Source organism: Meleagris gallopavo, chromosome 19 (genome assembly GCF_905368555.1).
Source record: "Meleagris gallopavo chromosome 19, MGAL_WU_HG_1.1, whole genome shotgun sequence".
Lineage (NCBI taxonomy): Eukaryota > Metazoa > Chordata > Aves > Galliformes > Phasianidae > Meleagris > Meleagris gallopavo.
The window spans coordinates 7683303-7708376 of record NC_139422.1 but is presented as its reverse complement, the minus strand read 5'-3'; the positions used below and the strand labels follow the sequence as shown (position 1 = coordinate 7708376).

Sequence of the window (25074 nt, the reverse complement as noted above, 5' to 3'; positions counted from 1 at the left end):
TCCAGAGTGGATGCTGTACTCCAGCTGGGGCCTCACAAGAGCAGAGAGGGACAATCACCTCCCTGTCCCTGCTGGCCACCCCTCTTCTCATGGAGCCCAGGATACCATTTTCTTTCCAAGCTGCAAGAGCACACTGCTGGCTCATGTTAAGTTTTTTACCCATCAGGACACTCCCAAGTCCTTCCCAGTCCCAAGCCAGACCCCTGGGGGACGCCACTTGTTACCAGCCTCCATCTGGACATAGAACCATTAATCACCAAACACTATGGTGTTTATTGAGGGATGTGAAACGCTGTCCAGCTGCAAACCGGAGCCTGGGCCGGCCCCTAGCTGCCCTCAGTGTCCGTGTTGTCGCTGCCCGTGCTGGGCTCCCAGTCGGCCTCGGGGCGGCTGCCAGGCACTCTGCGCAGGGCACGCTTCCTGGAAACGGGACTGTGTGAAACTGGGCCCTGAGGGAACCGAGTGTGGGAGGGGAGAGCTGTGGGACGGGGCCGACCTGCGGTACCGCTCAAAGCAGTCCTTCATCCTCCTCCGCTCCTTCTCCGACAGCTCCTCGTGGGCTGAGCTGCACTCCTCGAACTGGAAAAAAAAAAAAAAGGCAAAGAGATGAGCGAGATCGTTCTGAAGCTTAGATAGACTTTTTTTTATCAGCTGCTGTGTAAAGATGACCCCTTTTAAGGCTGAGGTGCTCTATCTGATGAGCCTCTCTTGGACTTGCTTGTGACCCAAATCATTTCACTTGGAAGAGAAGGGGAGAAGATGGAAACTTGTGCCTTAAAATGACAAAGAAGAGCTGGTTGCTACCACAGCCCGTCACTTGGGAAATACTCCAGTGTGTAGAGCCAGCCTTTCTATCTGCTTGGGCCTGCAGAACAGCACGCTCATTCCTGGGCTGTCTGCTGTTGTGTCTAGGATGCAAACACAGTTTTACCATGCTTACTGTTCTTTTTCAGTTGCAAATTTGAAATTCTGTTTCCTGTATCAACAGTGGTACTTGCAGACAAACGTCCACATCCAGAGAAAAAGGCCAGAAATAATTAGAAGTTTCTAAGCAAAGCTGAGAAGTACCCAGCAAATGAGTGCTCTGCTGTTCAGAGTTCACCCTTTTGGAGGGTACATTTTGCACAAAATGCTTTCTGGAAAAGCAGCAGCTGCCTCCGTGCTCCTCATTCCTGGTAAATCCATCATTAACAAGAACATGAAAAATTACAATCCCCAGTCCAACTAAAGAGAATCGTTGTGGGCTCTTACAGTGGGTGACTCTGCAGGCAGATTGCTTTCTCGAATGCTGAATTGCTGGTTTTGTCCTTTACAGCAGTCCTCTAAAGGAAAATAAAAAAAAACAAATCACAGTTGCCACATTGAAGTAACTTCTCCTTCCACCAGTTCACCAAACAGCAATAGCTGTACAGTGTAAGAGCTGCCCAGCAGTACACAGCATCAACAGCAAGCTGAACCCAGGCCTGAAAACATTCAGTATTCAATCTTGTGATCATTGCACAAGACCCTGCTCATTTTACTTGACCTCTGAGTCTTGCTTAGGGTGATGGAATTCCCCATAGGATCACCAGAGACACCATCTGTCTAATTTCTGCTTGTGGAGGAGCAAAATGAACCAGTGCAGAGCAGCACCTCTGTCTAACATCACTAAAAGAATAATAATGGAGAGAACAATAAAAAAAAAAAAAATCACACTAAACACTAATCACAATTTGTCCCTGTTCCCCAGCAGCTAAGATGTGCATATCAACAGATTGTATTTTAGCAAAACTCCTAATGCAGCGATCAGATACTGTGGTATGTAATTTTGATTTGAGTGAGGTAGAGCAAGAAAAGGCTTTCTGTTTCAATGTAGTAGCTCCCATGAAAAATCTCCCACCTCAATGAATGGTTACTTAAATCTTTCAGGAGAGGACCTTTGCTTGTTTCCTTCCTTTCGCAACATGTTTCAAAAGCAAATCTCAAGTTTTAAAGGACCCTGTTTATTCTTCTCCGCACTGCTGAATCGTTTCCACTGGGGCTGCAGAACCAGTGACAGAATTAATTACATGGTTCTGCTTTTGTGAAAATAGCCTGCAACGCAAAAGAGAGGAAAGAAATGTCTCTGGAGAAAGACACGTGGTTCAGCTGGAGTGGAAGGACACTTGTTCCGTTCTCAGCTCAGCCACAAACACAATAGGAGCTGTTTCTCAAAGGCATTGTGTACCCAGGTGATTTTTGCTAGACAAATTCAGAAGGCAGATGACTGAAAAAAAGTCATCTTTTGACCACAAAGTAAAAAACACATGGAGATTTTTCCCTCCAAAAAGCTGTACAGATGCCGGGAACACGCTCTCCTTTTTTGCAGGTGAGAAGGATAGCAGAATGTCTCGGGGTTCAAGAAGTCTTGATTTACATGCACCTGTTCTGAGTTATCACAACGAGGTGCCAAGCATGCCCCACTGAAAAGCATCACTCACAAACTGAGTCCTCATCAGTCAATGTACCTCTTCTGCGCTAATATAAAAAGCACATCTATTCCTGTCCTCTGAATACTGGGCAACCCCATTGAGAACTGTACTGTATGCTTTCCCCAAAAAAAGCCTTACTTTTAGTCAGGTGCGTATCTTCATCTGGATGACCATGAAGAGTAAGCTATTGGGACACAGACAGGTTAAGATCATGAGAAGTACTCCTTATTCTTTCTCAGACAGTAGCTAGGAACAAATGCAGGAAGCTATATAACCGGGTATGTAACTGACCTTTCCCCACTGTATCTTGCTGTAAGCAAAATAGGAACATTCTGAACTAGAAGCTGCATATTTACACACAGACTTATCCTCCATGACTACAGGCTCAAACATTTTGTCTCTAGACAATGTGACCACCTCTACCACAAGTAAGTTATGAACTAAGTTGGGAAAAAAAAAACAACCATTTACTACACAGGATAATACTTATTTTTGCCTGTTCTCTCACAAGAGAGACATCAGAAGCAACGCAAAATAATTTGAGTCTTCTGGTCTACTTGGACTCAACAAATCTTATCACAGGTGCATCCCCAGGTGCTTAGAAGTCTCAGGACATAAGAAGAAGCTACCCTTAAGCCTTTAGCCTGCTTTGCTACCTCTGGACTTGATGTCACTGCCACGAGCCTGACCCACGGAGCGCAGACTGCTGTTACTTTGGGCACTAAGCACAACTGAGGAATTTCAAACCATCCCAGGAGAAAATAAAATGTAAACAAGGCACCCTACTCACATCCTGGGAATCTCTGGAGGAGGTGTCATCCAGGTCAGAAGTCTGAAATAAAACCAGTAAGTTCGTCATTCCTCATGAGCAAGTAAATGACAGTAATGGAATACAGAGGAGACCAAAAGCTCCAGAAAATGGAAATGTGGACTTCCTTCCTCCTACACTCATCTGACCATTTGGAGAAAGTACAGAAGATGCCACACTAAGTAAAAGTCCTCAGATGTCTAATTTAATTCCATGAACTCTCATACCCTGCTCCTATTTCACCCAAATGGCTTGTACAGCCTCTGGACTTCACTCTTTAGTAGGTGACAATGCCAATGATCTCCAGAAGCACTCCAAACATTGTAAGGCTTCAGCAAATCAGGGTGAGCTCATAAAAAAACATCATGTCTTCCTTTTTTCTAAACAGTATGTGCACAGAAATGGTTACCCAAGCAGGTGGCCACTGCTTGCTGAAATAGGACAGGTTAGGTCTCAAGGTCTCAAAACACTTTTATTTGGGTCCTAGACTCAACTTTCCATCTTCATCATATACATGACAACCCCCACAGGCATACCAGTGCAGGTAGCTCCAGTTGCAGCCTTCTCAGCTTGGCTTCAGTAGCCAGTAGCTGACTCTCCTTCTGGAAGAGCTGCAGCTGCAGCTCATCGCATCGCTCCCCCAGCTCCCGAATCTGCTTCCGATAGGCGTCCCTCTCAATCAGGTTCTTGGAGTATTGTGTGTAGAACTGTTCTCTGGTCAGCAGTGCCTGGTTAAGTGGCAACACACCACACAACACCACATTCAGGGTTATGATATCTGCCCCGCTTCAAGCAGCAAGCCAGGGATTAGCAGCAGCTTCTAGAGGAACGTTTTATCACCTGGTCTCTTTCTGAAGCCACTTCCTCCATCTGCTGTAAGACAGCTTCCATCCGTTTTTTATACATCTGGGAGTCCTTCCTCAGAGACGTGCACTGTAGTTCAAGTATCTCTTTTTCCTCTGCATACTGTTGAGACATGGCTTGCGGGGTGAGCCTAAGCTAGAATCTCACCACTTCTGCTCTATACCACAGATTGCTACAGCCAGACTTCCCTGCAACACGAAACTCAGACTGCCCTTTTGGAGCAAAACCAACCAGAAGACCAGGCAGTATGACTAAGAAGCCTACTAACATGTCAGATTTACATGCACCTGAGCTGCCAACCATGATAAAAGCTCCCATCACCCTGCAGGCTGAGGCGCGGGCATCAACAGGTAACACAGTTAACATCACAGACCTCTAAAATATTAACATGCCTTTTTCCTCAAACTGCAACACAAACCCTAGAGTAGAAGTAACAGGGACTGCTGCTGAGCAGCTCTTCTGCTTCACCGACAAGACATTTTAAGTGCTTAATCTGCCCATCTCACCCCACTGACCCCCAGCAGGGGTTTGTACTGCACCACACACTTTGTCTCGGAGCACCTCGGCTTGGCGCAGCTCCTTGCGAAGGTGGTATATGGTGTTCAGCAGGTCCTGGCGCTCCAGTATCTGGCTGCAGTCTTTCTGCACAGTCTCACAAGAGAGACTCTTCTCCAAATTCTGTTCCCTGGCAACCTGCTGGACATAGAAGAATGTGAGATACAGCAGCCATCTAACTCCAAAGTCCAACATGCTCTCTGTACGACTTGGGAGAACAAGGCCATAGCTGACACACAAAATATTCAGTACACCCCCATCGCTGTGCTGCCTGCAAAAAAACCAATCATTTCTGAAGATTCCTCACCCAGTCACCCCACCAACCTGGAGAGTGTTCTCCAGCTCCTGATTCTTGGCCAAAAGCAACTCCTTCTCCTGCTGGATCTCCCACATCACTTCGTGGCTCGGACGTTGCTCTATGGCATGCTTCAGTTTCATCGAGTGCTTACGCTCTAGTTTGCAGTCGTCCTCAGCCTTCATGAGGCTATGCTTCAAGCTATCAATCTACAAGGCGGTTAGAGCTCATCAGTAACAGACAAAAAAGTCTGATTGCAAAAGCAGTTCTCTCGTGGCAGAGTTCCCCATTCCTCAGACAAGCATGATGCAAGCTTTTTCCCAGTTCTATCTTCCTCAGGAAGTTTGGTGTTCTGGGGAGCTGAGACTTGCCTTTGTGCTAAATGGGTACAACATGCTGGTTCTGCACTGCCCCTGTGAGAGGGCCAGTCTCAAACGAGGGGAAGACTTAATTTTTCAGAGCACAGCTTGTTATACATGGGCCTACAGGGCTGAGCCACTACGACATACCACCTGCCAAGGAATATGCACAAAACCTCATAATAGAGCAGGCCACGCCAGCCCAGGCAAAGACACATCTGATGCACAGCTCAGCCTTTCAGGGATCAAGTAAAGAAGGAAGCTTCAGAACGGGGTCACTCACCTCTAGCAGCAGGTCTCTGTTCTTCATGAGGGCGCTGCTCTTCTCCTCGCTCTGTCTGGCATAGCTCATTGCCAAGTTGTAGTTCTCATCCTTGCACTTCCGCAGCTCCTTGCTCAGACTGTCCCTCTCCTCCTTCATCTTCTGCACTCGCTCTTGGTGCTTGTGGAGCAGGCTGTCCCTCACCCACATCTCTCTGATCATGTTCTCTTTGGTGTGCAGCCACACGGTGAGCTCCTGGGCCTTCTGCCGCTCCTCCTGCACCATCTTCTGCAGCTTTGTAATCTCATTCATCAGGAGCTGGCTCAGGCCAGATTCCCCAGCTGTGTCTGTTGGGTGGACAAGTATCAGTAACTGCTGTCCTGTCTGCTCCCACAAACATACACGCATGCACACACCAGATTTCCACTAAAAAGTTTCATTTCGGAACTCAAACATTACCTATAATCAGAGAGAAAACCCTGCTTGGCTCCTTCCCAGTTATTTTCTTATACAGTTGTGGATAATAAAGCTCGAGACTCTCCATGAATGCCTCAAAGCCCTTGCGCCCTGTTCGCTGAAGAATGTCCAGAAGAACACCTGAAACAACGGTTCCATTAATTTATTTCTCTCTTTATCCATTTCCTAACAGAACAAAGAATTGCTCCAATCTCCCCAAACGGTGTTTCTGTGGTCTGAGTTGCAAGAACCAAGGCTGCGTTTCACCCACCTGCTTTGCGTTTGCGCATGACCAGGCTGGGGTCATTGAGAACTTGTTCCTCATCATCATGGTTGATCACCTGGCACTGGCGAAGATAAGGTGTTATACGGGAAGGATCTATCACAGAGATCAGCTTCACCCGAAAGTTTTCCAGGCTATTCCAACATGTCTCATCGTTATCTTCTTCCAGCATGGTGGTGAGCGAGAAGTGTCAGTGAGCTGCTTTGCCCTTCCTTAAAAAATAAAGACAGGAAACGAGAAAAAAAAAAGCAGACTCTAAGCCTCAGGGGAAAGCGTGGGTGGTGGTGTTGAAATGAAGTACACAGTCTTGAATGTAATTCCATGAGTTCTACTGCCTCTCACGGCCACCTCACAGATCTCATCTGTACAGCCTCAGCACAGCTTCAGCTACTGCTCCTCCACAGATAGGAAACAGGCAGGTAAACAAAAGCAGGAAACCCAACATTTCTGTGTCTAGATTTCTATCTAAAGTCAGTTTTATCAATTCAAGTAAGAAACTGGCATTATTTTTATCTCTTTGCCCCTATGTGGTAAGATAATTCCACAATGAGCATCTCCTGAAATCCTGCTCATTAATTACCATGCTCATGTCACAGGTATGAACTGGCTGCAGTAGCTGGGTCATTGCCAGTATCTGCCAGCAACCTCAACATTCATGTTTTCAGCTGTTTCGTATGACTGGGAGCAGAAGGGGAAGAGTTCTGACTATGCAGGGGCTGAGATTTCACACAGATCTTACTGCATCTCTCCAAGCACTCATTTCTCTGCTCTCTTATGGAACAGGACTCCAAAAGTGAGCTGGACTGACACAGGACTAACAGGTCAGTAATTATCATGGAGAAAAAAAAACAAAAGCCCAACCTTGCTCTGCCTGACATCAAAGCAGTCCCAGCAGATCATGAGCAGAAAAGCATTCCCCTATTGATGAGAAGCACACCCTCCCCTCAGAACTGTAACAACAAAAAATCTGTCAAGATAAATCATTCTGCATGATGTGGACCAACCTGGGCCTGTGCAGACAAAAGCCTTCACTCCTCTTCTCCTGGTCTGAGAACATTCATTCAGGCCCTGCCTCTGCAGAAACCTGCCTGGTCTGCAGCCTTCCTTTATACTATGGGAGAGCAGGTCATTCCAGGAGCCAATCTGTGAGAAAAGAGGAAACTACTCAGCTACCCTCTGAAATAAGAGAGAGAAGAAGAAAAAAGGAAGTCAGAAGGGATGACGGGGGAGGAGGATGAAAGCTGATGATGCTGCAAAGCACCAGCATTGCTTATCTTACACTCACCGTGCCTCGGTTGTCCAATCTTTACCACTGAAGTACCACCTATGGTCAGGAAACCTTCTTTGTGTAGACCAAGAGTGAAAAATCACATGCACAGGTCCATCCAGGTTACTTCAGAGGACAAAACCAGCACGGATCACACGTACCACCAGCACCTGACAGTACCAGTCCTGCAGTGAATGGCACACAGAACAGTGGGCAGAGCTTCTGCTGTGTGCACTTCTCGGAAAAAAAAGCACTAGCTAGAGCAGTTTGCGGAAGATAGAGCACACTGCAAGGGGAAAGCCATTTCAAGGTACTTCCTCCTGCTCCACTAATTGCTTAGTATCCAATTAGAGTGATTTTAATGTCCCACTGCCCCTCTTTTGCAGCTCTGCCTAAAGGGGTCTCACAAAAGCTGCACCTCACAGCACACCGACTGTGCTGCCGTGACGTGGGGAGGCTGGGCAATGCAGTGGGGGTGAAGCTTTCTGCAGCACCTTCCCACTGATTTTTACCAGCTTTGACTCAGCTAGCCTTACACCTCTCTGTAAGACAAACTGCTGTTTTGTGAATGAGGAAACAAGCTTTTATTAAGTGATTTCCTGATGGCTGTATGGGAAGGCTGTGGAAGAATTAGGGAAGAATCAAACCTGGTTCGGTTCTGCCTTTGTAGCTAACTGCATATTCATTTTCCACATTCTCTCTGGCTTGCTTTCATGTAGCTTGCAAGCTTTGTTTCTCACATTAGCAGTCACACTCATCCACATATTATACAAGCAGTATTTACCATAAAAAACACAGAAGGCATAAATAGTTTAAATGAGAAAAATAAACATCTGTATTTCAACCAGTACTCGAGACTCATCTGATAAAATATTAACCTGCTTCTTACTGGGCAGCATTCAGTCAGCAGTCAAACAAAACATCATTACAGCATTAAAAAAACAAACATTCAATGAACCACATATTCTGAACACAGATAAACGTTCACATAAACAGGGGGGAGCACAACAAGGAAATAACTATCACTGCTGGCTTCCCCAGGTCCCCAACAATTGTTACCCCACAGCACTCGTGGCAAATGCTAGGCTGAAAGAGAACAGAACTGCTCTGTGCCTAAAAGACATCCCTCCAGCAGTTTTGTTTCATTACTTGCAGCTTGTCTAAACGAGCAGACTTTTTTGGTGATGGGATGTTTCCCTCTCCTCCCCAGCTCTTCCTGGTCAGCTTGTTGCAAGTGTGAGAAGTGAAGAGTGCAAAGAGCATCTCCTGCTGCCATGTCGCAGGACAGACCTCCTTCAAGTGGCTCCTGTAACACAAACAGCTCTTAGTTGCAGGACTTTTAAATAGGGAAGCAAACATTTCTGAGTTTCTAAGACCAGTTTTTTAAAGGAGAAAAAATAAAAACAGAATCTAATTCAGCAAGCATGCAAATCAAATGGCAGTCATACTCATTTGGTCCATTTCACTACAGGCCTCAACACATTCAGACACTGCACTTGTACACCTGAGACGCTGCCCAGTTACACACAGAAAGGAAACCACCCAGGGCTTCATTAAACCAACTCGCTATAGTACTAATAGGCAGCAGCAGGGTCTAGAAGGCTGCCAAATACTTAAACCTCACAGCTTGATAGGTAATTTTATAATGTGAACACCAACTTCCCCTCCTCCTCAACGTCACTGTGTTACCCTTAATGTATGATTAATGGGAGACTCTGTGCAGACTCTGTGGCCTAAGGGAACGGAAGTCAAAACCGTTTCAATCTTCTCCTATGGTCATGATTCATTCTTTGGGCTGTGCCACAGGCAAAAGTATTTCAGGTTCTCTCTTCACAAACGCAAGATTCACAGAACAGCTACTGACATTACCTCCTCACACCCTCCTCCTTTTCCTGAACCTCTTCCTGATGCGCAAACTTCTCCTGATTTGAGGAGCGCTGGCAGTCCCAGCAGTGCAGGTGTCCACGATGGATTCTGCAGCAATCTCTTCAGTTTCCATGCCCTGCAACATAAGGGGAACAGACTATTTGCACAGCAGCACAAAACCTAGGAGAATCTGCAAGAAAACCCTTTCAGTCACCTTTTTATTTTAGTTAGCACAGCAAGATTTAAAACAATTCTCCATTCACAGTCAAAATTAAGCACGGGACACAACACTGTATTACCACAATCCTAGCAAACAAAACATCCCAAACACTGCAATTTGCAGCCAACACCAGCACTTCTTCCTACAGAGTATGATTCTGTCACTGCTCTCCAATCAGAACACACCTGACGTGGTTTCTCTTTGCCTGGACATAACTTTGCTAGAGAGGCTGCGTCTACCACAAGTAAGACTTCAGCTTTCCTTTACCTTATTTGGAAAATCAGCATCTTGGTCTCCAGGCTCATCACCACCTGTCCCATCCGACTGTGCATCTAATTCATCCCCACAGCTCTCATCCTCAGACGCCTCCTCCTCACTCTGCCACTCCTCTTCATCACTCTCTCCATATTCCCTCCTGCTGGCTGACAGAGTTGTTACCACTTTTGGAGGAGGCAGAGATGCCAGTACAGCAGGGAGTGTAAAGGCTGCTAGAAAGCGGGCTTTCAGCAGCAGAAAAGCAGGGTCATCACCCAGTTTCTCATGCACCAATTCTGTGATAGCATTCAAGTCAACCTCACCCTCAGTCTGACTGCCTTCAGGGGACAGAAGACGTGCTGCTTGTTTTTCCAGAGCTGCCTTCTGCAGAAGTAGCTTTGAAAGAGTTTTTAAGTTGCACAAAAAAGGTGGGAAATAGGGCAACCTGGTTTGCAGTGGTGGTACCTGGACACCTTGCTTCCCACTCAGCCATTCCTTCACCAGCTCCTCATCTTCAAGGGAAATCAGGCTATAGTCAAGAAGAGTCTTTTCTGCACTAGAAGTGGTTGGCTGGGGTGGAGCACTCGCAGCCTGTGCAGGGGGTGGTTTGGAGGCAATAGGTCTGTATTTCGATGCCTGGTCAGCTGAGCCTTCAGAATTCCCTGCAACACTGTCACGAGGAATTGAAGTTCCTGGCTGGAGCACAACCCCTTTATTGAGGACATTCGAGTTGGAAGATGATCCATTTGTTGCAGATGAGTCCTGGTTCTCTCCCATGCTAACAACACCCGTCACACAGTGGGAATCAGACCCCTGAGTGCTTGCAGGTAGCTGCATCTGGGGCAGCAGCTGAGCATGCGGGGTTGGTGCACCACCTGGAAGAGCATTCTGAGCTGCAGAAGAATCAGCAGTCTTAGAGGAACTATCTGAACGTGCAGACGTAGCAGAAGAAACACCAGATATGCTGCACACAGGATTGGCCGAGCTCACGGGGAAGACACTTGCAGAATGGCTTACACTAGCTGTCCTTCCTGCTGGGCTCCCTGAAGCTAACTGGGGATTTGTTTTTGTCTCTGCATGGCTTGGGTGAGGCGTATTTACTCCAGAGGATACAGGAGGCACTCCTAAACCACAGACATTGCCACTGGATGTCAAGCTTGCCTGACTTTGACTCCTCATAACAGCAGCTTGCAGACCTTGGGGAACACCCACAACAGCCTGCACAGCACTGGAGAGCAAAGCCTGCTGTGTTACAATCCATGTGAGAGGCAGCACGCTGTCAGGAGTCAAATGGGAGCCAGGCTGTGGAGCTAAAAGAGCAGGCAACAGATTGACTGGCCCAGGATGATTCAGTCCATAGGTAACTGGTGTGGGAAGAGACAGTTTGTTGTTGCCAGAGTCTATGCCAAAAGGCACCACCGTAACTCGATGTGGCACAAAAGCTTGATTTTGCAACACTACCGGAGCTGAGCTACCAGCTAGGATCTGACCATTGCACCCTCCTTGATCTGGGGCCTTTCCTGCTGCAGCTGGATTCAGGCTTGGAAAACCTCCTCTTTCAGGGGTATTTTGTGGAGCTTGCTCATTTAGTTCCTTATTAGATTGTACTTTTGTCTCTTGTGAGGAACCAGGGCTCTCTCCAACTTTTGACCCTGGTGGAGAATGGTTTTCAAGCACGACAGGGGTAGAAGCAGAACCAGCAACAGAAGTAAACGCTGACAGGGGAGCTGGCACACGTTGTACTTGGCTGTCTGTAGGGCCAACTGCTCCAGGTTTGTTCCCCACTTGTGCAGAAGGAATCATTTGCTGTGGTGGGTGCTGGATTATCAAAGGCCCTGAAAGCATCATCTGCGGGGCAACAAATACTTTTGTCTGCATAGCTTTCTCTTTTAGCTGCTTCTCCATCTGCCGCTTCTCTCTCAGCAATTCCGAGACAGTTTTAGGCTTCTGCCTTTGAGCTTGGGCTAGAGGAGCTGGAAAAGATGGGAGAACTGGAGGAGCTGTCTGCCTCTTGGGAGCACGCTGTGATGCATCGCCTATAAGGTGAATAAGGGGGGAGAAAAACAAGTCTTCAGAAAGGAAGAAAGACTTTAGATGCTATTTTGTAGCTATAAGACATCAACTACCCTGCATAGGAAATAGGAAAATTCCTGACTGGGAATTCTTACAACACTGTATTGTTGTGAGTACACTGCTTGAGAGAAGTCTAACAGTGACAGCCTACAGACCATCAGGCAGGCACGATGACACCATGCCCACAGCCCTTCAGTATTTTTGCCAGTCCTTCCCAAAATTAATGTATTAAGCCAACAACTGAAAGATCCAAGAGCTACGAGAAAGGAGCAAGGCAGTGTATTTCATTTTAAAGCTCTCCTTCAGTTCGATTGGTTACTGATACAATGGTGATGAATTAAGTGAAAGTTCCTGTGCATCGTAAAAACAAATGCTCTGATAGGTACCTGAAGAAGACTCCGAGTTTTGGGAAGCCTGCCAAAAAAAAAAAAAAAAAATTATATTAAATTATACTTGAGACATTTAAAGATCATTAAAACAGCACAGATGTCAATCAAGGCATCATCTGTCAACATCCTTGTAAATGGCCACACAGGCAGCACTTCACTTCAAATAACTGGTAACACACAAACAATACCAACTCGCCACACTCATGGAAAAGCTTCTGTTTTAGACAAGACTCCAGTGGGAAAAGCTTAGAAATAGTTGGTGCACAATACCTGCTGAGGCCTGATTGCATCGGCCCTTCTCTCCCGAATGATCTTCATGCAGCCATTGGTGTCAATCCGAAAGAGCTGCAAGATAAGCATTTCGTTGCAATTTGGTTCAGAAAAAGAATGTGCTGGTAGAGCCAGCAATGTGACAAGGCGGATGGGAGAGGCTTCACATGAAAGACTCTGGGTACATATTCACACTTGCAGAAAACTGTGACAGCATTAGAATGGATGCAGGGTTTACTAAATATAATATGCAAGCCAAGAGAACAGATTAATCTGGTAATTAGATTAATTTAAGTGAAAGATTTGTAATTGTTTTTAAGCATCAAGTACAAAGATTACCACTCCTTTAATGCAGATAATGCTATTGAGACAGAAAAACCTACCTGAATGAAAAGTGTGAACAGAGGAGTGCTGGAGAGACTGACCGACTTGAGCTTCTGTTGAATAGAATAAGCTAGAAAAAAAGGCCCAACATCGAAAATCAGCTGAATATTCACTTGTAAGGTGCCAGAAAACAGGGACATAAAGGAGTACTATCTCTGATGGGTTACCACTACCTTTTGTTTGATCAAAAGTCATCTTCCCAGTTCTCAAGGTGCAAGGCAACAGTACATCACCCACCCAAGGTGTCACTGCCATGAGGAGCTTTCTGTCAAGGTTCATTTTTCTCCAACGTGCTCTCTCTTGACAACGAGTTTTCCCCACGGTGTTCCACAGCCCCCTGTGCTTCTCAGCAGCAGATGCACCAACTCCAGATGTCTTTGTTAAAGTGGCAGCAGAAGACATGAGTTTTGATTGCTGTGCGTGAACAAACACATAATTAGAGTTCCAATTAGGAAGCTTCTAACAAAGTCCCTATTTATTTTCATAATTGCCCTATGATCTTTTCCTCTTGGAACAACATTAAAATAAGATTTATGATTCTATGTTTGCTTTCCACCAGTAAATATAGTTTGGCAGTGCCCAGACCACTAAAGCAGATGAGACAAAAGAGGCACTTACAAGTTTCCTCTGAAAGCACGTGTTTTCTCTCAACACTCTTCTCACATCCTCCAGGGTAACCCGCAGCACTTGCTTCCCACACCTGGAAGCCTTAAAAAGAATTCAGAAGGGAAGGTGTAAGGGAAAGCATACCATAAAGTTACTTGTGCTGATGCTATTCTCAAAGGGTGCAAAAGCTCTCAACAGTCCTGTTACTGGGATTATCTACACACCCTGGCCACTGGAGTAAGGGGGTTTATTTCAGCAGCCAATCCTGCTTTATGAAGATAGGAAAAAAGTTGTGTGTCAGTGACATTGTGGGTAGAAGAGTTATTTTCTAGGTATTACGTGGTGGAGAGGGGCAGTGCCAGGAATTCCTGTTTATTCACACAGCTCAGTTTCCAACGGCACTCCCCAGTGGTACAGTGAGAAAGCAGCTAACAGGTGTGAAACATCATCATCTACTTATCTCATCAATTGCTCTCTTTACTGCAGCAAATGCTCCTCCTGGCAGCTTCTAATCTAAGCTCAAATTCCATCCAAAACAGATGGAGAAATCCAGGACTCACCTTGTTAATTTCTTCTATGGGATTCTTCACAGTGATGTCTGTTGAATGGGGACGTGCCAAGCCCCTCAGGATGGTGCTCAGCTCTGTTGCTTTATTAGTAACTCCTTCCTCACCTCCTTCACGCCTCGCATTTGGAATTTTACTGCTGCTGGTTCTTGCATTAGCGCTCCCAAAAGAGAAAGGAGATGAATTTTGGTGCCTCCCTTGGCACGACTCCAGCACATCTGTCTGTGTTGGGATCCACAGATCAATGCTGGGAAAGGTGCATTCCTCCTTACTCGTCTTCTCCTCCTCAGAAGTGTCTGATAAGTCCAGTTCTACATCATCTTCACTGCTGCTCTCTGAACAGCTGGAACTCTCCTCTCTATGGTGACGTTTCACTGACCTGGACCGTTTCTTTTTAGCCAAAAAGAGCACAGATAAGCTTCAGCCAGCACTCACCCTTGACCAGCAAATCTCTCAGACCAGTAAGTCAGAGAGTCTTGTGAGGCAGTATTCTATCAGTGAAAATGGTTTCAAAATGGATGGTGCAGCAGCACCTGCTCGTGCTTCACCAATGGAACCACGACAGTGCTTTCAAGGTGGTCTTAAGCAGCCAGAATTCATGGAGTAGCTTGTACTGCAACTGGCAGCTCAAGAGGCACATACAGGAAAACATAAGTACATGCTTATATAATATCCTCGAAGGCCTTTCAAGGCAATAAGGAAATTATAGGTAACATACAAATATATAACACTTTTAACTTCATTCCTTCAGGAAAAAAAGGCTGCTTTGACACATTACTGATTAGACCACAAACATCCACGACAAAATACTGTGCAAAATTGAGGGCAATTGTGGCACTGATTTCATAGGATTTCACTTTCAGGTTAGAGAATCTTATTTAAAGAGGTGGGACTGTGACACAGGAGGGTTCTGTACAATACCTTCGACCCAATCATGATTTTCCATTTGCTCAGGCACTGGGAGCGAGTCCGATGTGGCAACTCAGCAGCTATTTTACTCCAGTGACCTAAAAAGGAAGAGCAGAGCATACCTATTGATGCAACAAACTGAAGGAACAGTATTTCTCTTCCACAAAACCAGTTGGATGTCAGCCCTCAGATTAAAACGAGGGCTGGTTAGGTGGGTTTATTTATTTGTTGGAGTGGAGGGCTGATTTTATTATCTTTTAAAAGATGTTTAAATCATATGAAACCTCCCTGCTGTTACTCAGAGAAATGTTGCACCTCCTTACATAACAGTGTGAGACTTCCTCAGACCTGCATCAAGTTGCAACGCTGTGTGTTTTCATGGAATCTAAGACACCTCACTTCAGGAAATATATTTTACTGAAACATAGTAGAACTTATATATACACATGTTCATGAAAGCACTTGAACAAGAGTTCTGTGCTTCAGTAGCACCACAATCTGTAAGCAAAGGTGATACAGTCTGATGGAGGCAGTGCAAGTGTGACATTTACATAAGAGAGCTTCATCTCTAAAAAGGTTTGGAGTAGTTCATATCCTAACGAGCCTTCTGCTATTTTAGAGCTGTTAGTGAGACTGGGAAAGTGTCTGTCTTGCTTTAGATTGCACCTAAGAAGCTCCAGCAGAACTGTTCACCCACCTGATACATCTGTTCACCCATCATACACAAAGAGAGGAGTGCTGTGACATTCAGAGTGTAGAAGAGTAGGGAATGGGAAAGGAGATTTCCTTTTCAGGGCAGAACACATACAAACAGTAACTGACTCTTATACAGGGAAACGTATGTGAATGGACGATAAAATCCTAATCCTTGTCTTTGATTTATCAAAGATTTCTCTGGACTTTGCTGCATCATACACTCAGCCAAAGTCAGAAACTAAAATGAAGGCACCAGGGACCAAAACCCTGGCAGCATCACATCCCTCCCTTCTCACAGCAGTAATAGCATGCTCAGATGGAGGCTAAAAAGATTAAAACCTAATGCTGAAAAATAGTGCTGGAGAAAGTAAGAGAACTCTTCCACAGACTGTGAGCTCTGTGGAGCTGTGACAAACGCAGCCATGCAGCCCTTTGCTACACAACTCATTAATAAGTGAACTTCCAGGAAAAGGCTGCTCCATGTAAGGAACTCAAAACCACCAGCTGGAAACAGAGCCTGCCACTGCTAAAAATAAAAGAGGAAGAAACTCAAATAATACTTTTAAGTAAATAATACTTTTCTGAGCTAAAAATTAAGCCACAGGAACACTCACCCAGGCCGTGCTTCTGCACCAGGTCAATTAGTTGCTCTTCTTCCTTTAAACTCCATTTGCCTTTCTTTACGTCACGGTGCAATGCTTTTAAGTACCTTCAAATAAAAAACATTTAAACAAGGAATGTTTCACTTCATTTATGCAGTTCTGATCAGTGCTCCATAATCTGAGGCTGAACACAGATCTTTCCCTTTTCTAAGGCACCCATTACTATTTCTGTAACACAGCACAGTTATCATCTCTTAGATCTCTGTAATCTCAGACTACGTGGTTAAGAACTATAATAAGCAGTTGTAAAATGGATCACTGAAATCAGAACATACTGCATTCGGTCTCCTGAAGCTGGGTTCAATGTGAAGATGGCTGAGCACCTCTCACGACACTGATGTCAGCTGCAGGAAGTGACTGATCAGGCTGTTTGTGCAGCCCATACACGAATGACCACCTTTTCTCCCTACATGCACTCACACTTCAGGATCCCTTTGCTGTGCTTAGGACAACAGCCCCTCCAACTTCTGCTACACCACCAGCAGCTATACCAAGGGAACGATGTGCCACAGGCAACAGAGCATCGTTCTCCCTGTTGGACTCAAATATCAGCTCTACCTTCTCTAACTTCAGAGGCAACAAAAGCACTACAAAGGCTGTGCTCAGAGCCCACCTTTAGGGACCGGTACTGATTGTATTTAGACCATAACCACGTTCACAACAGTCTTTAAAAGTTGTAAGCAAAGCAAACGTTTGTAAAATGAGTTGCACCTTGGCTCTGGACAATAGGCCTGGAGGCACAGCTGTTCCATGTGCTGTACTTACCTGTCACTGCACTGAGCATCACTCCTCCCTGGTACTTCTGTCCGAATTTTATACCAGTCGCGCTCTCCATACTTCTCAACTGCAGCCAACAGCATCTGTGTCAATCACAGAAAGGAAGAGTTAGAACTCTTTGTCAGTAATACTTCTAGCCAGCCTGAAACAGAAGCAGCTGCAATGTTTCCACAGAATTATAAGTCTCAGTTCAAAGGTTTTGGGAGTTAAGACCTCCCAACCTGTAAACTGACCACCTCAGACCATTCTACATTCCTTTGTGCAACATTAAAGCTCACTTGTACATAACCATGCAACACTGCAAATCTAACCTTCCACACACCGTCATTCTAGGGAATTAGAGAGCAGAACTCACAGCATCCTCCTCTGGTGTCCAGGGCCCTTTCTTCAAACTGGGATCCACACTCTTTGTCCATCGATAGATCAGCTGGGCAGAATCTCTTCCTTCCATGTAATAGGCAACTAGAAATGGAAAGGTGCATTTTAAACTCTGCTGCAAGCAATATTTCTTCACTTACCAACATTTGGAACTGTAATCTTTCCAAACTAACAGTAGATTGTCATCAGATGCATCTAAATCTCAGCTTGACAATGGCACACAACAAGAACTGAAAGAGCACAGCATACATGAACTGCTATCATTTATAATGGCATTACCAATATTGACACAGCATCCCAACAATTCATACTGCAACAGAACTCAAGAAGAAACGTTTCAGCTCTAATACACACCCGACAGACTCAAGGCAGCAGATGTTGTTATACAAAGGCTGGGATTTAGGACTCCAGAAAACACTTTGTTACTACTTTAATCTTCAGTCCTCACTACTTACACTGTAATCCCACACAGAGCTCACAAAGAACTCTTCTAGAAACCAGTATAGGTACTGTAATGTATGTACATGCATCCTGATGATCATCCTAGATGATCCTGTAGGTCCTTTCCAACCTTGTGATTCTATGATTCTGGAGCACAGCACTGTTGTACCTCATATAGATACTGACATACATACACATACTGGGCCAAACAGTACTGCTGCACCTCATCTAGGTATAAAACATGGAACTACCATGGAAATGGAAACACTCATAGCAAATAAAACATCAGTAATCCCTTCAAGCAGAGCAGGCCAGGTGCTCCAGCATGCAGAAGTATTAATACATGTAACCCAGGAAACCAAGAAACCATCATACGTGAATGGGAAACAATTCCCTTCGTAGGTTGCTTACTTTTCTTGTAAGGGATATGGCTTCCCACTCTCATCTCTTGAACAAGCTCTAAAAGCATCTTATCTTCATCTCTGGTCCATTCTTTTCTTTTCAAGTCTTTGTTACAGGCTTGGTATTTCTGCAAGCACTGAAAAGCCGTCCTGTTTGTCTTCATGGAAAGAAAACAGCTGCTTAGATAGCTGGATATTTACAAGGACAAAAGCAAGAGGGCAAAGTTCCAGTTGTTTTTATACTGTTCATGAATACTCCTCACAAAAGCATTAATGAACAATGAATTAATATTAACTGTTTTCCAAAACTTTTGATGAGGTAACATCAGTTACCTGACTTTCCAGCTCACATTTCTGACCTCAGAACTACTTACCCCCAGTTCCTGGGCTACAGTCTGCCAGTCCAAATAACCGTGTTTAGCAGCAATATCCTTCAGTCTCTCCGTTTCCTCCTCTGTCCATTCATTTTTGTTGATGCTTGGATGCTCCCAGTTTTGCCAAAACTTCTTCAGTTCTTCTGAGCTACGCCGTCCATCAAACTAAAATAGAGAGAGAGAAAAATCTATTTTGTCTTGTGTCGGCATTCGTTTCTGCTCAGATGTGTGTCCCAGCTTCACGTCATACAGTTTGGGTTCCATGCATGTCTCAGTGCTGATTTTTTCAAAATTAAATCATCAGATTTAAGAAGTGATGTCAAATTTTAAGTGCCTATATGCTTACCATATTGAGATCACACAACAGTCAACTTAAATAAGGGCATGAGGGGATCAGTGGATGGAAATGGCAGCAGGTCAGGTAATTCTCATGAGAAAGGGGACAGATGTTAGAAGTAATGCAACAGCTGATCTCCCAACTTACATGAATGTTTGAAATCTTCTCCCAGTCATGCTCATCAAACTTGTCTCCTAACAAGTCACTTTCTGGAAGTTGGCTAGAGCAGAAGATATAAAGAGAAAGAAACCACCACATTAAACAGTTAATTAAACAGTCACTTTCTCAGCCTGATCTTTCCTCATCATATTCCTCTCACCTGCTATTAACTTCCACCAAAACCTACTACTTCAAAGCTTCGATAACTTCACTCACAAACAAGATTTCTTCCTTACTGGACTTATTAAAGTGATTTTACTTGAATATAATGAGTGTACTGCTGGAAAACAGCCCCCTGCAAGGTGATGTTGGTTTAGCAAGGGAAACAGTTCAATGCAATATTAGAATACATTACTCCAGATATGTTAACACACAAAAGCTCAGAATTAGTAAGTTTTTCAGAGCACTCCTCCTGCAGAAGCAAGAACTATTTCCAACAGTATCTCTATCCTGGCCATTAGGTGCATTTGCATATAAGTGCACAAAGCATGACTCTTAGCAAACAGCTACAGATATGAGAGCTCTGTAAAGTCTGAATAGCACTTCATAGCTTTATCTGTGTTGGCTTGCACAAAATCTTTTCCAAATGTCACAACCAGAAGCGCCCAAGAAAGGAGGGAACTACAGAAGTCAGCCTCCCAGAACAGCTTTGCAAATTCATCAAGACCTTATAAAGAAGACTTCTCACTTAATTGCCTCTATTTCCCGTTCCACTTCTTTGATTTGCTTTTCCAAGATCTGTTTCTCCATTTCAGTCTTGACATTTTCCAGTTTCTGATTCGAATAACTCAACCTGTTCAAAGACATTTTCAACATTGCTTAATAAGACTAGATGGGAAGAAGGTCAATGGCATCAGAAGACATATGGCAAAAGAGGCTTCCCCACAAGTATCGTTCTTTCCTTCAGTTTATTTCCCAAGACTGTTCTTCTAGGTTCTCCCACGTAGCAAACTCATCCTATTTTGCTGCTTCAGTGCAAACAGCTGACCCAGAACAAGTCTCAGATTAATCATTTTGGTATTTACAGAGATTCAGTGATAGCTGCAACAGCAACAAATTAAGTCTGCACCAGTTACAGGCACAAACATCTCTCAAAGGACACGCTGTTATGACTCACTGCAACACATCACAATTTCAGCTTCAAGCCCTGAGGCTGTTTTAAGTTATACCATTGTGTGAGCAGGAGGAAACAGAGGACTACAAAATGCCACAGTATCTTCAATACGAAACATCTTCCCTTGTTGGTTATCTGCAAAATAATCACCAAGCCTTTGCAGTGCAACCTGAACGCTGTAACCTCTTGCTTACTATCAGAACGTTAAAGCCCTTGACTCTTCAATATCACACACACAAGATATAGATGTCAATAAAGAATGGAAATGCTGCTGACTGCAACAGTGTCACTGCCTGCACTGGTGCCCACAGGACAGGGGACTTGGGGATACTAAGCAGGCCTCCCAGGCCCAACAGTGACAAGGGAAGGCCTTTTCCAACCAGAGCAATTCTGTGATTCTAAAGCATCCGTGCTGTGCTTTGTAACCTTATGACATTGCAATGAATTAACATGAGAACTGGCTGAAGGAAGATGGAAGGTCCACTTGTTTTCCCTCCTTACTTCAGCTGCCATGCTCCCACAAGACTGCACAGTACGTACTTCAGTAGCTTGGGCTGTAGCAGGCGCTGCAAGCGGTCGCTCACAACCGACTTCTGCAGTAACACCTTCTCTTTGCTTTTCCCTGGGCAAAACAAAAATAATCAAGCATTCAGTCATTAGTGCAGAACCACTGCCAGAGCATTCCCCACATCTTTAGTAGGAGTTCGTTTCCATTACCTACACAATTTTGCTCTGCAGAGAGACTATAAGAAGCCAGGTAAATTGATTCTGCCGCCCATCTAAACCACTAATGTTAAGTCTGAGCTTGCAGCTTCTGCTCAGTTTTACTTCCAAAGAAACCTCAGTGAAACCATCACCCAGGTGGATGCAACTCCCTGGAGCTGTAAGCATCTCTTCTCTCATCTGAGGACTCCCCTTGCACAATCCCATCTGGTTTTGGAGATGTCTGATGGGAAACGTGGAATGATGCATCAAAACAAATGCAAATGAAAGAAGGAAGGAAGTCATTAATCCTTCAGTGAATAAATGCATAAATTCCCATTTACTTTGAATTACTCTTCCTGTGAATGCAAGTATGAAATACTGTAAGTATTGATGTTTGAATACAGATGGGGGGGAATGGATGACTATATACATTATATTTCCTGTAGAACACTGAACAGCGCATACAATTACTTACATTTTGTTGACAGCAGTTGTTCAAAGGATTTTATGCCCTGAGCTGCCTTTTCCTTGGCATCTTCATTGGAAGGAGGGCCCTAGTAAAGATGAGAATGGATACACGGAAAACTTATTTATTCTGCTTGGAACTCCATCGTGAGCTGCCACCAAAAAGACTGATAAGTCACCTGCGTGCAGATTGTCACACTAGAACTGCTCAGTCACCTTTACATCAGAAAACAAAGACAACAAGAACTTTAAACAAAGTGGAATTGGATTGTAGAGATGAAGAAGCATAATCAAAATTAAATTGAAAATAAAAAGAATGTTCAATTGCTCCATGGCTGGAATGCCCCTGTTCAGAACTCTCAGATGTCACAGCCAGACAGAGGTTGGACAAATGTTTCCAAAAGAGGGTAAGCAAGCAACATGTGAGGGAAAAAAATAAGAGACTGTAAACTCAGGAGTGACATTCACAGTTAGAATGGAACACAGCTATAGTACAGTTACAATTTAAATGTATCACTGAAAAAAAGAATCAAAATGTAAACCAGTACTATTTACTTACTATTCCTGTCGTCTTGTCCTTAAAGTATGGCTTCATAAAATGGCCCAGAAATATGTTTGATGGTAAATTTCTCCCATCTCCTGTCTTCGCTGTTTTTCTGCCATCGAGCTCACATAAGATTTCCTTCTGCAATAGAAGGATTCAACAATGTCAGCATCTCCTCTGAATTTTCTAATTTCAGGGAACAGCAGATGAGTCATTCAACTCATTTACTGCACATTAGTGCATGTATGAAAGATAAGGTTTGGAACCTCACACATTTGTGTAGTACAATGGAGGAGAGAAATGCAAATATATAAATACCACGCACACACTGACTTGCTACAATAAGCTAAAGCATAAGCTATTATATACTCTAGTGACAGCATTTTTTGGTGATAGGAAATCATGGAAACTGCAAGAAAATAAGCCCTTCCCGAGGTCAGCATTCAGGTGACACTGGTTTGAACTGACACATAAACCTCTGTATCCTGGTTCCCAGACAAGCAAGATGAATGCTACACCAGCAAATAAATAAGGGCCATTACTGCTGCAGCTGATCCCTGCACTTCATACATTAAGAATGACCTAAGAAGTTCCACTGTGGTTAAGAGGCAAAGGATGAAAGCAAAAGGTAACTCTGAAAAGCAGAGGATTGTTCTGCATCTGTTTTGCTCACCTGCTGCTCTTTGTTCTGTGCAATCAGAAGCTCTACTTCCTCAATCTTTTCCTGGATAACTTCCTGATACACATAATTCATCTGCAGACACGTTTCTGGATCTTCCAGCAGACTGCTTTCCAGATCATCATCACTACTGTCCTCTCCTTTTTCCACTTCCTTGAGGAAAATGAGGCATTTTAGGGGTTAAGGGTTCAGGAGAGAGAATGCTTGCTTTTAAAAGCAAGAAAGTGATTTCCAGAAGAGCTGGAAGCACAGAACTCTCTCCCTGACAGCTGCTCTGAGCACTCCCAAAGGTGGCTGCAGTTACCAGCCCTGCCCAGCTCCCTTCCCTGCCCTCAGCAGAGCTGCAAGTAAACTGCAGAACACTTCTATTTACATTGGAGTCCCCTTGCTTGCTAAGTCCACAGCTCAGGACCATCCCTTCAGATTTCTACTTTATTAGTTCTACTGAAGCAATTCTCCACGTTAATGGTGGAGACAAGACAGCTGCCCCAGATTTCCCGAGAATGATGTGAGATTTCCCCTTCCTTCCTGTTCCCTTCACCAGGCAAACACAAAGATATGCTTAAACAGTTACCATTTCTGCTTGGACATCTGAGCTGTCATCTTCAGCATCGTCTGTGGGACCACAAAAATACAAAGATATCAAATGGCAGCGAAGAAAAAGCTTCAAACCGAGGATTTTCCAATTGAAACACGCAGAACAAAGCACCGCAGGGCACCTCACACACAGCTACGAGGGGTTTTTGGGTACTGCTGTTACTGCTGAGTAAGAATGTTTAGTTTTACACCAGACACACTCTTGGTTTTCGTTTGAAAGTAAAACAGCTCTGGATAAATGCAGCAACAAAAGAGCTGCATCTCGGTCCGGCGGCGCTGAGCGTGCAGCCAAGTGAGCATCCTGGCAAACAGAATCACAGGATGACCAGGGTTGGAAGGGACCTCAAGGATCACGAGACTCCAACCTCCTGCCACATGCAGGGCCACCAACTTCCCCATTTCATAGCAGCCCAGGCTGCCCAGGGCCCCATCCAACCTGGCCTTGAACACCTCCAGGGATGGACGGGGCACCCACAGCCTCCCTGGGCAGCTGTTCCAGCACCTCACCGCTCCTCTCTAAAGAATTTCCCCCTGATATCCAACCTAAGTCTCCCCTCCCTCAACTTAAAACCATTTCCCCTTGTCCTGCAGCTAACAACCCTTTCAAAGAGTTGATTCCCCTCCTGTCTGTAGGCTCCCTTTAGGTATTGAAATGCTGCAATGAGGTCACCCTGCAGCCTTCTCTTCTCCAGGCTGAACAAGCCCAGCTCCCTCAGCCTGCCCTCATAGGGGAGGTGCTCCAGTCCCCTGATCGTCTTTGTGACCTCCTCTGGACCCTCTCCAACAGCTCCCTGTCTTTTTTGCACTGGGGGCTCCAGACCTGGATGCTGTACTCCAGCTGGGGCCTCACAATAGCAGAGAGGGACAATCACCTCCCTGTCCCTGCTGGCCACCCCTCTTCTCATGGAGCCCAGGATACCATTTGCTTTCCGAGCTACAAGAGCACACTGCTGGCTCTGTTAAGTTTTTCATCCATCAGGACACTCCCAGGTCCTTCTCCACAGGGCTGCTCTCAAGGACCGCTCCTTCCAGTCTGTATGGATGCCTGGGATTCCTCTGGCCCCAGTGCAAAACTGCACTTTGCCGTGTTGAACCTCATCAGGTTCACCCGGGCCCACCTTTCCAGCCTCTCGAGGTCCCTCTGAACGGCATCCCTTCCCTCTACCGTGTCAACCGCACCACTCAGTGGTGTCGTAAACCACGCCCTGCGAGCAGCCCTGCAGCAACACCGGGCCGAAGCCCTACAGAGGAGCAGCGCCCGCCGACGCGAGGTGCCAGAGGTGCCAATGGAACCCCGCCCCCCGCCGGGCCCGCAGGGAGGGCCGCGCCCCGAGTACCCGAGCTGAGGCTGGAGTCCGACACGGCCACGTCTCCGCCGGTCACGTCGAGCCGCAGGCTGCGCTCCAGCTCCTCGATCTCGCGGCGGATTTTCTCCCGCTCCGCGTTCAGCTCGGCCCCGGCCGGGCCGTTCCGCCGGGACATGGCGGCGCCGCCGCAGCCTCAGGGCACGACGCGAAACCGTGCCGCCGCGGCCCCGCCCCTCTCCGCCCGTCGACCTATCGCCGCGGGGCGCATCTGTCAGCTGAGCCCAGAACACGTGACATCGGA

At 45.4% G+C, this 25074-nt stretch overlaps 2 protein-coding genes across 6 annotated transcripts; both read right to left on the bottom strand.

Annotated features, from left to right (window-relative positions):
• Nucleotides 1-249: 249 nt before the first annotated feature.
• Nucleotides 250-8262, bottom strand: CARD9 (caspase recruitment domain family member 9). 2 transcript variants are annotated; one of them, XM_010721010.4, is made up of 14 exons: nt 7618-8262; nt 7337-7475; nt 6321-6544; nt 6053-6190; nt 5615-5940; nt 5002-5181; nt 4669-4815; nt 4099-4224; nt 3795-3986; nt 3241-3282; nt 2589-2634; nt 1252-1322; nt 497-579; nt 250-420 (listed from the first exon to the last, which is right to left on the bottom strand). In XM_010721010.4, the coding sequence occupies exons 3-14, from the start codon at nt 6502-6504 to the stop codon at nt 327-329; spliced, it is 1629 nt and encodes a 542-aa protein (XP_010719312.1). In that variant the 5' UTR covers nt 6505-6544; nt 7337-7475; nt 7618-8262; the 3' UTR covers nt 250-326. The 2 variants fall into 2 exon arrangements, with proteins under 2 accessions (XP_010719312.1, XP_010719311.1); XM_010721009.4 differs by lacking the exons at nt 7337-7475; nt 7618-8262 and having other exon boundaries at nt 4669-4818; nt 6321-6520.
• Nucleotides 8263-8407: 145 nt separating this feature from the next.
• Nucleotides 8408-24948, bottom strand: SNAPC4 (small nuclear RNA activating complex polypeptide 4). Of its 4 annotated transcripts, none has more exons than XM_085239499.1 (23): nt 24804-24948; nt 23444-23484; nt 22864-23022; nt 22206-22331; nt 21657-21735; nt 20978-21098; nt 20051-20155; nt 19351-19423; nt 18867-19031; nt 18503-18650; nt 17628-17734; nt 17261-17355; nt 16448-16542; nt 15150-15235; nt 14223-14618; nt 13675-13764; nt 13230-13470; nt 13056-13126; nt 12673-12747; nt 12400-12427; nt 9953-11976; nt 9469-9601; nt 8408-8905 (listed from the first exon to the last, which is right to left on the bottom strand). In XM_085239499.1, the coding sequence occupies exons 1-22, from the start codon at nt 24946-24948 to the stop codon at nt 9473-9475; spliced, it is 4599 nt and encodes a 1532-aa protein (XP_085095625.1). In that variant the 3' UTR covers nt 8408-8905; nt 9469-9472. The 4 variants fall into 4 exon arrangements, with proteins under 4 accessions (XP_085095625.1, XP_085095627.1, XP_085095626.1 ...); XM_085239501.1 differs by having other exon boundaries at nt 10406-11976; XM_085239500.1 differs by having other exon boundaries at nt 21017-21098.
• Nucleotides 24949-25074: the final 126 nt, after the last annotated feature.

What these genes read in the sequence shown, in the direction of transcription:
- SNAPC4 (XM_085239499.1), bottom strand. Translation starts at nt 24,948, where the DNA reads ATGTCCCGGCGGAACGGCCCGGCCGGGGCCGAGCTGAACGCGGAGCGG. An exon ending in CGTGCTTTCAGAGGAAACTT is followed by an intron (nt 13,471 to 13,674) that starts GTAAGTGCCTCT and finishes GTTCACGCACAG; the next exon opens with CAATCAAAACTCATGTCTTC. An exon ending in AAACTCGGAGTCTTCTTCAG is followed by an intron (nt 11,977 to 12,399) that starts GTACCTATCAGA and finishes TTCACCTTATAG; the next exon opens with GCGATGCATCACAGCGTGCT.
- CARD9 (XM_010721009.4), bottom strand. Translation starts at nt 6,504, where the DNA reads ATGCTGGAAGAAGATAACGATGAGACATGTTGGAATAGCCTGGAAAAC. An exon ending in TGGCTTCAGAAAGAGACCAG is followed by an intron (nt 3,987 to 4,098) that starts GTGATAAAACGT and finishes CCACTTAACCAG; the next exon opens with GCACTGCTGACCAGAGAACA. An exon ending in AACTGGAGCTACCTGCACTG is followed by an intron (nt 3,283 to 3,794) that starts GTATGCCTGTGG and finishes GTTTTATTTCAG; the next exon opens with ACTTCTGACCTGGATGACAC.